The 12,983-nt window shown below is 33.7% G+C and overlaps 1 protein-coding gene and 1 long non-coding RNA gene across 2 annotated transcripts; both read left to right on the top strand.

Moving 5' to 3' along the window:
* The first annotated feature begins 3,242 nt into the window (after positions 1–3,242).
* LOC133319270 (uncharacterized) lies at positions 3,243–4,973 on the top strand. The gene has a single exon (XM_061523105.1). It carries the CDS (start codon positions 3,243–3,245, stop codon positions 4,536–4,538), a length of 1,296 nt encoding a protein of 431 aa, XP_061379089.1. The 3' UTR covers positions 4,539–4,973.
* Positions 4,974–7,821: 2,848 nt separating this feature from the next.
* LOC116771276 (uncharacterized) lies at positions 7,822–9,346 on the top strand. The gene is made up of 3 exons (XR_004353588.2): positions 7,822–7,977; positions 8,373–8,509; positions 8,599–9,346. It is a non-coding gene; the product is annotated as an uncharacterized LOC116771276 (long non-coding RNA).
* Positions 9,347–12,983: the final 3,637 nt, after the last annotated feature.

The raw sequence follows: 12,983 nt of genomic DNA on the forward strand, positions 1-12,983 counted from the left end.
TGCAACTCCTTCCATTAAGGTGAGACACCGAAATTAAAGCAATTTTCTTAAGAATGAACAGAATGCAATGGAACTTAAATACTATGAAAATTTGTAGGGAAGATATCTTTTGAAAGCGCTCAATGAGGTACAGAGTAATGACAATTTTATTTAAGACAAAAATAATTCACATTGCTATGTCAATATTTATATATATTTGTAGGACTTTAAGAATGAAAAAGTAATTTAATATATTGATAAAGAACAGTAATAATATGTTAGATAAGTCATGTTTGCAGTCGCGTCTGTGTTTTTATTGACCTATTAAAGTTTTCCTATCATTAGTTTGATCTTTCCTTTCTCACTATCTTAAATTGCATTGAAACGAACTATTGAAAAATGGATTTTTTCTTTAATTTAATATAAAAATGCATGAGTTCGCTGTCAATGATTCTAATTGAATTTTCCTTATTTCAAATATCATTTGTCTGTAAGGTTTTATTACTAGTGTAGATATTTATATATAATGAAATATAATGTTTGAGTATAATTCACAATAATATAGAACAAACTGTAAATACATATAGTTTGAATGATTTTTCCTAGTTTCGACTTAATTTTTTTGATATGTTTTATTTATAACCACAGAATTAAACAAAAAACGTTGTTCAGAATAAATAATAAGTATTTGTGAATAAAATTTAGAACTTAAATAACTTTGAACAATGACACACTTTTCTGTCAACTTTTACCGCGATAATATATCAGAGTGACATTATTTAAAAATCATATAATTGATACAACTTATCATAAAACACCACAGAACCAATAAACTCTGGACGTCTTAATGTTAATAGACCAACGAGATGCCAATAATTTTAATAAATATACTTAATCTAACCTAATAGTTACTTAAGCCTACAAAAACATTAATCATTATTGGTCAAAGACTTTTATGAATCTGAGATTAAAACAAAGTCTTTTAGGAGCGCTTACAAGGGAAACTTTTAAATAAAATATGCAATGTAATATTATGTTAATTGTAAAGTAAAATTTTACTTTGGCGTTTGTCAAATCATAGAAACTCAATTTTTATCCGATTACGAAAAAGAAAAAAGTATAAATGTCTTCTAATTCGAATAATTTTAAGCGTCATTGGTGCATAGTGTTTGTTGTCTTGATAATATCTCAGAGCGGTTGGGTGATTATTCACCAGACTCATAACGTTTGTGTATTCCAGTTTTCATTTATAATCACATTTTTTTAAACTCTAGACGTTTTTTTGGGACGTCTTATCCCTCCAGACAGGTCAAACTATTAAGATGTGTTTTTTTCATTCGAATTTCAGCTTCCTTCTGATACTTAAATATGTTAGATTAAAATCAGTCCAACAGAGTAAGAGTTTCAACTCGTTATAAATTGATGCGAGGCAGTTTTCCGGATTATTCAAGTAAATGCTTCACGTGTGTCAGTATAATCATTAAATCTATTTCATTAACTTAGTATTATTTATTTAAGTTCTTTAATTTTCATTATAAATTATTATTTTCTTGATATAATAAAAACTAATATACACGTAAAGTATGCCTTGTAAAAATGTCCTTTTCGATAAAACCTATTAGATACACACTGCAACGACATTATTGTTTTATGGTCTACGTTAAAATTGTTAAGGAATCAAACTCCGCCAACATCCTGAGAAAACATGTGATAATGTCCAAAAAAGATTCCATGTCGCTAAGCTAAATAAAAGAAATTTAATTCACATTAAACTTAAGCGTCTAGCAGCGGAAGAAACTCCGCGTTACCACGATCACCCACTTACGCGTCCGACTGTCAGACTGACACTGTAACTGTGATAAGACATCCTAATTACATCTTCGTTCTGTGTCTGTAAATATAGAAAATTAAAACTAACATTTCCATTTTGACATACGTGGTGATTTGCATAGATAGTTTTGCTCATGCTCATGTAGCCAAGCGAAGCAAGCGGCTGTTTTTGGAGTTGCTTGCAGTGATTTCGATTCTATAAGATAGAGTGCACCACATGACTAAATACTAGATTCACTTTTATATATTGTATGTGTATATAACATAATATATACATACATATATACTTTATTCCGGATTTCCCAACTTAATATTTGGTATAATTTTTTTTAACGTTAAATCTCCCTCTGACTGCAATGTTTAGCAAAATATTGCGATGTTAATAGAATTACACTACCAACTAATACAAAATATTGAAGCAACTACGTATTAACAGACGCAAACATAAAAATGCGTTTGTGCCTGTTTGAAAAAATATAATCTTCCTTTGATAATAGTATTACTTAATCTTATATAAACACTTGGGTTACCAAAAAGTTTTGTAATATTGTAAAGAATCATTTAAATCAGAAATAATAACTACTATATACAATTCGAATATGGGGGTGATTAGCTAAGATCCGGAGATAAAAACCTTAAAAGGTTTGTCTTGTATAGCAAGTATTTAGCGCATTACACCTGTTATTTTGTTACGAATTAATGTAAAGATAAATAAGGATATTCCGATTCTTATAACTGCCAACTAACTTTTTTTTATATCAAAAGTGATAAATCCATTCCATCAATTCTTTCGTTGGACTTAAAATAGTGACAAATTGTTCTATACAATATTTAATATAAATAAGGGACAATATAAAAGGACACGTATAGAAGATTTTGGTTTTAGCGGAGACGCGATGTCTGTTATATTTGTCTTTGTAGTGACTTTTTCAATGACAAGTGCTCATTTTATGACATTTAATATTAAAGAAAATGATTATGCCCTTGCTAATTGTATAATTAGTGTATCTGATATAAGAAAATTCTCGAAAAAAACTGTCGTGCTTTACGAACCTGATCACCAGGATTCATCATTCTTCGAAGAATTAAACAGTTTAATCGTCGATAAGCAGTTACCATACATTGTAACAAATAATTTAAAAGAAGTATACAAGACAGGTCGAAACTACACCGACGAGATCTTGGTTGTAATCAATCAGAAATCTTGTGATACTCTAGACGTTCCTATAAACAAAGATATGAAATATCTTGTTGTTGTTGACGAATATAGTTTTGACTCACAGTGTTATGAAAATTTCATGAAAAGCTTACTTAAAGTTAGAACATATGACGTAACATTTATAACCAGAGACAAAATGTATGATAAATATAATTTTATAACAGGCGTGCCTCATTGGAATGAAAAAAAATGTGAAATAGATGAGAATGTTACAATGATGAATATAAATAGTTGTGTTAATGGATCTTTAGATAAAAATGATGAAAAATTCATCTTTCCTTCTAAATATCTAAACAATCTTAGGCTGTGTGAGTTTAAGGTTGGAATGGCATCACTTTTTCCATATACAGTGATAGAAAATAAAGATTCACTTGAAACTTTAGATCGTTTAGAAGAGGAAGATATATTTGGATCCGATTTAGAAATTATGAAGATAATGGCAAAAAAAATGAATGTTACTCTTGAAATGTTCTACATCAAACGGTTTGAAGAGAATGCTTTATTACAAACGGATTACATTGAATACATGCTGAACGGTACCCTTGATGCGTGTGCTGGAGGACTTTACAATATATATGGAGATGTTGTAGCCTACTCCGGAGTATATAATCGTCAATCAGTTATTTGGATCTATACTGTCGAACGAGAAACGAGATCTTGGCAAACCTTATTGAGAAAAACTGGTGGCCTCTATATATTTCTAATATTTTTAGCGTCTTATTCCATAATATGGAAATTATTCTGTCAGTTTGATGGCCGTGCGGTTTCATTGAACAATACCATACTATATAGTTTCGGTGCCCTCGTTGGAACAACATCTTTACTAGACGCGATGTCCTTGAAACAGAAGATTCTGAACTTATCGTATCTCATACTGTGTTTGCATCTATCTTCTTACATAAGTACCCAAATGTATTACTATCTAACAGTGGAGAATCCCCCACAAACAATAAATACAATAGACGAACTTGCGATATCCGACACAATTCCATACTTAGTCCCAACAAAAAAATATTTTTTAAATAATGATAAATATATAGCATTTGCAAACACATCGCGTGATTGCGAGGATTTTCTAGATTGTGAGAGATCAGTTCTGAAAAACAGAGGGGCAACACTTATTTTAGATGGATTGTTATATCCTTTTCAGTCATCAACTGCCGTAAAAGATGAATCAAGGATAATGAGAGTGGACGAAGATGTTCTAGTACTTTATCATGAAATGATTATGAGAAAAGATAGTTTTATGGTAGATAAATTACACAATATTATACTACGTCTTTTTGAAGCTGGTATTTGTGATAAATTATATAAAGAAGCCATCGGGGTGACTATTGTCGATAAAGCTAAAATTGCAGTGAAAAATATTCTGTCCTATTCTTATAGCTGTTCTGCTGGATGTAAAATAACTTGGTTGCAACTGGCGGGATCTTTTTACCTCTGGATGATTGGATGTGGCCTGTCGATTTGCTGTTTTATTGTAGAAATACTCACTAAGAAGCAGGTATAAGTTTTGCTTCTCATATATGGGGTTTTCCAATAGGGACGCTTGAACTTTGACAGCTGATTGCGGCCATGTTGTTTGAGTGACAGCTGTCAAATGCAGTGTGTTATATTCATTCCGTCCTCCCAAACCACCATGGCAGGTTACAGTGTCGAGCAGCACGTGCAAATCATAAAATTGTTTTATGAAAATGGGTCTTCAGTTCGAGCAACGTTCCGCGCACTTCGCCCGTTTTACGGTCGCGATGATCGTCCTGCCGAGTCGACTATCCGTCGATTGGTGGACAAATTCGAGTCAACCGGGTCAGTTAACAATCAGCCGGTTCCCGTGCGTCAACGTAACGCGAGATCTGCCGAGAATATCGCCGCTGTGCGCGACAGTGTCCTCGAAAACCCGCGGCAGTCAATTCCGCGTCGCGCACAGGAACTCGGCCTTTCGCAGACGACAACTTGGCGAATTTTGCGTTGTGAGTTGAGCCTGCACCCGTACAAGATCCAGCTGACCCAAGAGCTCAAGGTTAATGACCATAGACAGCGCCGTGTGTTCGCTGACTGGGCATTAGAGCAGTTGGAAGTTGACGCCGATTTTGGCAAAAAAATCATCTTCAGCGACGAGGCGCATTTTTGGATGAATGGCTATGTCAACAAGCAAAATTGCCGTATTTGGGACGAGACCAATCCACACGAGGTTCACCAAGTGGCAATGCACCCGCAGAAAGTGACTGTTTGGTGCGGATTTTGGGCCGGAGGCGTGATTGGTCCGTATTTTTTCGAAAACGATAATGGTGTGGCCGTCACCGTCAATGGTGAGCGATACCGGTCGATGATAACCAACTTCTTTTGGCCTGAAATCGAGAATATGGATCTGGACAACATGTGGTTTCAACAGGACGGCGCTACGTGCCACACAGCACACGCTACGATGGAAGTTCTGCACGAGCAATTTCTGGACATGGTCATCTCGCGCGGAGGCGACGTGAACTGGCCACCGAGATCGTGCGATTTGACCCCGCTGGACTTTTTCTTGTGGGGTTTTCTTAAGTCGCAGGTCTATGCCAACAAGCCGCAAACCACCGATGCCCTCAAAGTCAACATACGCCACGCCATCGATCAAATACAGCCCGATTTGTGCGCCAGAGTCATCGAAAATTGGACCTTTCGTGTGCGCGCTACCAACCGAAGCCGTGGCGGTCATTTGAATGATGTCATATTCCATACATAATGGGGTCGATAGACCTTCCAAATAAAAAAAAAATTTCGCAAATATCTTTCCTACATTTATTTTTTTTTGCATTTCAAAGATCAAGCGCCCTTAATGGAAAACCCTATACATACGTGTGAAAGAGAATGCATCCTTAAATGTAGTATTATAAAGATAACTGTCAGTAGTACTACATACACTGCGTAGATTTGTTTTATTCAATGATTTTATAACTAAAAGTTGCTAGATCTCTTGCTAATCTAGATTGCTTCACCTACACATAAATTGGGCAAATTTATTTCAAGGATACTAAGACAGCTACAAGACCTTAAAAAAATCTAAAGCTTCCTACCAGTATGTTATCATATATAATTTTTAAAGTATACAAACAAAGACAGTGTGGGAAATTTCAATGTACAGTCATTTTTTAACTAGTTTATTTATTGTTGAATGCATTGAGTTTGTAAAAAGAAAGTTAAAGAATAATAACATGCTTATAGAATATGCATAATTATTTCATTACTACTACAGAATAAATTTCAAAGAATTAATGAAGTAGAATGGATTCACATACGTTAATGGAGTAGCAATGGGGTCACTGATCTCCCCGTTGTTGAAGATATGGAGGAAAGACTTCCAGAAGCGAAGAGTTTCCTCTACGTGAGCCAAACTTGTGTTATATAAACAATATGTTGAAAACTCCTTCACTATACTACCTTTAAATAAGACATCTGCCTTTCTTAATCATCTGAATTCTATCAATACTGTAATTCAGTCCACTATAGAGTTGGAGGCAAATAATAATACTCTGGAATATACAGTTCATACACAACTCAGACATTCAGATGGGCATCTAAATGGAAATTGCACCACTACAAAATCTAAATCTTTGTTTCAGAAGACTCAACTTTCTGGTGCTGATTATCTAAGAGCCGAGTAGCAATATTTAAATCATGTTCTTAACATCTGTTGATAGCACTTGTCCCAACCCCGTGCCTCGCCAGCATCACAAGGACTATTAGCATTAATCCACAGTTGAATGAAAACCTGCTCTATTACTATAATTATTTGATACGGGCTACAAACAAAATAGTAATCATCACGCAGAATTTGTCAATTAAACAATGTAAAGACCACATAAAAAGTTAGGGAATTTTGGAGTCAAGGCAAGAGTATTCACAAGAGTATTTTCAAAAGCGACTGTATATAAACTTAATTATGACTGGGGCTTGTTACTGGTCACGAATAAAAAATGCTCCGAGTGTAGATATAAAGAATGAGACTATCAATTTATTAGCTTAGAGGGGTATAAGTTTCGAATGGATTCTCTAAATTGACTTTTTGTAATATTTATTTATAACAAGTACGTTAAAATCTTCTGGTGAAAAGTATCAAAGAAACTATAGGGCAAGTTCATTCTCACCAGGTGCATTTCAAGTATTTTGAGGAAGTTTACTCAATATAGAAACAATGATTTTAAACTGTATTATTTTTAATCATATAACCAGACTGATTGGAACAGACATAGGCTCAGCAAACACTGCAACATAAACGAAGATCTAACAATAGCATTCTACGGCCATATCTTTCCTCTATTGTGTCAAGAATTCTTAATATCTTGGACCAGCCGAAGTGGTTTTGCGGACATGATTACTTACTTTTTGAATATAACTAAAATACGTACATATTTTCCTAGACTCTGGATTGTAATTTCCTTCTCTGCAACACATAGTCCACCAGTCACAATAATAATCTTGTTATGTATGTATGTTCTTCCGCAACTTCGAGACATTATTTAGTAGACCATTACGGCCATTGCTGTCTCTATAACTCTTACATACATTAAACCTTGGCCAATTCGAGTATTTCGGGGCATATTCAGTGAGTTTATCCGAACTTTCAGGCATTGGCTCGTCACCACAAGGCTCATACTTGAACCTTTGTGCAATCATCGAGAAATAAGCCTGATAATATATAATTTTATTTGCAACTATTTGGCCAGATTCGTTCTTTTATAAATCTGTTATTGCTGGAGTATATTATAGACGTATATTATTATTAAATTTGATTGTTTTACCGTATACATTGGAAAACAGAACATAAAATATAATCGAGCGATTTTCAATTGTGGGCAAACTATACGATAAGGCACGTTTTTTATTTGTTAGAATTTAAATCTTTCAAATTTAGCACTATTTCTATAACATGTATATTTATATACAGCCCGTGATACTGTTTATTGCTTGTAAGTGTGACTATTACGTAAAATAAAATTAACCTTATATTTTATTTCCTATTTATAATATATCAAATCTAAATAAAATCAAAAGGAATTAGTTTTATAATATTATCGTTTTATGTTTGTTGATAGCATGACTTGACGTTTATTGTATTTTTGGTTAATAAATTTATTAGAAATAATTCTTTTACTATAAACTCAAATGTGCATACCATATTATTAGTATCAAAGCCTCACCATTGGTAATACTTTAAAAAAAAATGTAGGCTTCATATCATCTAAGTTAATGTTTTACTGGTTAAACTTGGGTTACTAAAAGTATTTATTACTTAATAATCCAGACAGTCAATACATGTAAGAAGCGTTGTATATTTATACAGTTTTTTTTTTTTGTAATTTAGATATCATCTTTCAATATGTGAACTGCGCTGTTCCCATTGATATAGAAATATACAAAGTGAAAGCTGATGCAGCGAAAAAAGAGCCAAAGTTCTTTACAATGATTCCAGATAAAAAGCCGTTGATCTCTAGGCGTCAGGTATAATGTTGGAATGTTCTCATTATAATAAGGCTGATTTGCTTATGAGTGTTTAAGTATTTAAAGTTTTTGGTCAAATAATTTTTCAGAGTGGTGAAGTGGAAAATTTTAGAGAGGACGATATGAGAGTAGAGTTAGAGACAACAACAAGCAAGATGTGATTGAGCAATAATTTTTACTTTACATGTCTTAGCTACTAGAAATGAAACAGTTACTAAAATATATAATATGTCATACAGAGATATGATACGAAAGCAGTTTTAAGGACTTAAAATAAACGTCATGAATTAAAACTTCTGAGATTTTCCTCTTGATAGTCCAAAATTATCTCCAGTGTGGAATATTTTGCGCAAAACCAGAGTTTTATATTTGAATGGAGGTAAATATTTAAACGACATGTTTATTTTATTTAGGTTCCAATATTTAAATTACTGAGGCGAAACCTCTTAGCATTCAATGGATTCACCGTGCGGGTGCCGGGTTCATCGTGTTGCAGGGAGAGGAGCTTCAAGAGTGCCTGGGACTTGCGACCCAAGTGTAAGTTTAAGGAGCCTCTAACTAACGTGCGTTAAACGCTCACCTCCACTGTCCAAGCTCCTCTCCCTACCTATTCATATTTGAAAAGAACCTACTAGGGCTGACATCGAAGTACGTTCCAAGAATGAATTGATGTAAGTTCTGGTCAGGGTCTAGACTTTTAGTAGGTTCTAGAGATATTTAGCCGTTATACCTCTCGCTCCCACTTCTACCGCGTATAAATCCACGACGCACCTATTTCGAGTGAATAAATAAATAAATTCATAACAATTAAATCAAACTAATATATTTCGGATACACAACGCGGATTTTATTATTTTAAAACTACATACTCCCGACGTTTCGGTTACTTTTCAGCAACCGTGATCACGGGCAGACGAGATGTGAATGTCAGTCGGTCCTTGTTATTTATCATCTACCGCCATCGATTTCTTAATTTTCTGGCGTACCGCTCTGGATGCCGGCAGAACGCGTTTACGGTGTCGCGAGGTCCTGCGGTGTGGTCACGGATATGGGATTTCATATTTTTAAAGAGGGAGTCCCAGGTATTGGATAGATTCCAGCCATCTTCTCTATGGAAATTTGGATATTTTTTAATTTCAATAGCCTCGCGGATTAACCTCGGTATGTACCTGTTTTGACGAGCGAGGATTTGTGGTTTATCACACCGAATGTAGTGGCCTGGTTTGTCCATTGTTTGTTCACACACTGCTGACTTTGACGCGCGCCTATTTTTAATATTTGAGATGTGTTCTTTAACCCTTGTACCGATTCTCCTCTTTGTTTGTCCAATGAATGATAAGCCACAATCACAATCGTGTTTGTATACACACGCTTGTTGCAAAGGAATGTTACTCTTGATAGGTCTCAAGAATTGGCTCATTTATATGAATCTTAGATCTTATCTTAGATCTCATTAAATTCTTAACGAGTTGAATTAGTGAAATAATAATTGAATTTTTCTTATTTTTGTTTATTTCCAATTCGACATGGTACGTGTGAATTTTTAGTAACACTACTAATACTTAAATTTTATTTCGTCTTACAAAATCACAGATCTGAAGTTGTTATATTATATGTCACCTTAAAATAATTAAATTCAAGAAAAGTTTGATGTTTTTAATTAATTTTCATACTTTGCACAAAAATGAATAGACTTTTAATTAAATATAATATTCTGATACGACATGTTTCATGTTCTTAAGTGTGAATATAGCACAGGGTACACAAGAATGAGCATATTGGACAAGGCACTTCAAACTGAGCACCTAGCCTAACCTTCATTTATGTGACAACGAGCAGGAAGTGAGCAATTTTATATGAATATAAAACTATACAAACGTCTGTATTTAAACATTTGTCAGTAGTAACATAATTTGGCAATTCAGTTCCAGCGTATCAAATCAAAATTTCTTAATTTTCTGTTATTAAGAATCAAACGCACAAATGGCCCACCTATATTTGTTACACTTATGTGCCAAAGGTGTTGTCGCCCTGATTTCTGTTTCATTTACATGTTGACTCGAATCTTAAAAAATTTTTTAGATAGTTCTTTCAGAAAATATCTTAGGGTAATCTTAAATCTTGTATAAAGCTTCGGAAAATTGTCGAAAAAGCATGCTCGCATACAGCGACTTATTGCATTAATATCCTTCCTTACTTCAAAGGGCGATGCTTGAACCGTGTTAGTAGCTCTCCCACCTTAGATATAGAATATAGAGCACGCGACAGGAGAGTACTTTAGAGCTAATAAAGGTGTTTGTCCGGATTTATCTTATATTAAGTAAATAAAAGACATGCTCCACTCTGTAACTGGTATAATACAGGTATGATTTGTTACTAGGATTGGATATTATTGTCTCCATTTAGAGAAGTGAGGTCAGTGTGGACATTTTAGGGAGGTGACTTTAGGTGCCAGATAATTTTGGTTTAAATCTTTGTCTACGAACTATTATTAACATGTATATAAAAACTCAAAGATAAACCGCTTTAAATGTAACAAGAGATAATAACTGTATGCTAGAATGTCAGAAAATAAAATAATTATATCAGAAAATAAAATAATTATATCTTTGTTTAAAATCTGGAAAAATTCTCGGATGTACTAATTGCAGGAAACCCATAAATACGGACAGGTATCGCAATGAAAATCCACAAAACCACCCTAGCCAGTTAGATACCGTTGGCAAATATTTTTTCATAGAGCCCAAAAGTTTTGTGATATTGATCATCTGTCCAGCTACAGCATATAAAACAAGCTCTCACCACCAACAACCTGCATGCGCTTCGCCGGTATCACCAGAACTATTTGAAGTCACCCACATTTGAGCGACCACTTGCCAAATTAACATATCTGATGTTAGTAACTGACTGGAATAGGAGACATTTCCATTAATACAATATATAAACCACACAAAATATGAGCAAGTTCATGAGACCGATTAAACGTGACATTCCATTACAGGCGTATACAAAATTGATTGTGACTGTGCTTATCATAATTTGGACAAACAAAGAAAAGCATCGGTAAAAGGGTTAAAGAACGTATCTTGGATATTAAAAAAGTCAAAGTGAACAGTTTGTGAAAACACAACGGACCAACCAAGCCACCATATTTGGTTTGACAAATCACAGATCCCCGCTCTTGAAGGCAGGTACAAAAAAAAATATAGTTAAATAAAGAAGATGAGGCTGGCAATTATCTAACACCTGGGATCCCCTCATCGAAAATATAAAATCCCATGTCCGTTACCACCCCGCAAAGCCTCAAGACACATGATTATGGATTGCGTGCGTGCATGTACGCTTCTGAGTGAATTCAGACCGATACGGTAGAAAATTAAGAAATCGGTGGAGGTGGATGACAAATAACAAGACTAAATGATAGTCACTTTCATCGCGTCAACCCGTGAACAGGGTTAATGAAAAGGACATAAAACAATAAAATTCGCGTTGTATTTGAAAAACTTTGTTGCATTTAAATGAAAAAAGGTTTTAATACCGTAAATTAAACTATTTAATGAAAACTTTGTATTAAATAGTTTAAATCCATAAAAAAAATATTTTACTTTCATTGAGGCTTCCTAAAACCACATAATACTAATGAGTTTGCTGTATACATTTGTAATTTTAATTCTCTCAACAATAGAAATGTACTGGCATAGTTACAATGTTGACTAAATTATTTTAGCCACTGCGTGTTTGTACAAATCAATTTATTTTCAATTTTTCATGTCTATTATACGATAGGTCGTATTTCGCAATGACTCGTTATAAAAGTTATACTTTCAGAAACATAGCTTTCCCATTCTATAACGTATCAAATTTTCATTCAAAAAATGTAATCATCTTTATTGTATTCCATAAACAACTTAATTTATCATAATACATAACCTGTCAATGTAATTTTTTGAATAAATATAGAATTAAATTTACCGCGCAAATATATTGGTTAAATAAATCAGGGCTGCAAAATAAGAGCGAAACATTTTCAATAGTAAATTAAATTTACTGAAAATGTTCGCGTCGTTTTAATTTGCGGGTTTAATGCCATTTCTTTGTTTTTACTGTTATATTAATTTTTTACATTTTGTGAAATTTAAAATGCAAATTTTATTTGTTCAAATATCCTTCTTCTAAAATTCTTAACATAAAAATCTTAACTCTATAGATTATAGAACAACTCAAGATAATTCTGCTGTAGAATAGAGGCTGGTTTTAAGAAATTCATGGCCGATAAAAGTGCCAACTTTACATACAAATTTGAATGATTTGACTAAATAATACAATCGCCTATAGTCTATACCCTCTTTTAATTATTGTCATAAAAACAAATATGAACACTGACATTTTAGGCGACGTCGTGATTTCATTTCAAATGTCTTTTTGACGGTACGATTCTTAGTCTTGGATATGACACTTATATTAAATGTGGTCC

This window comes from Danaus plexippus, chromosome 17 (genome assembly GCF_018135715.1).
Source record: "Danaus plexippus chromosome 17, MEX_DaPlex, whole genome shotgun sequence".
In the NCBI taxonomy this organism is placed as follows: Eukaryota; Metazoa; Arthropoda; class Insecta; order Lepidoptera; family Nymphalidae; genus Danaus; species Danaus plexippus.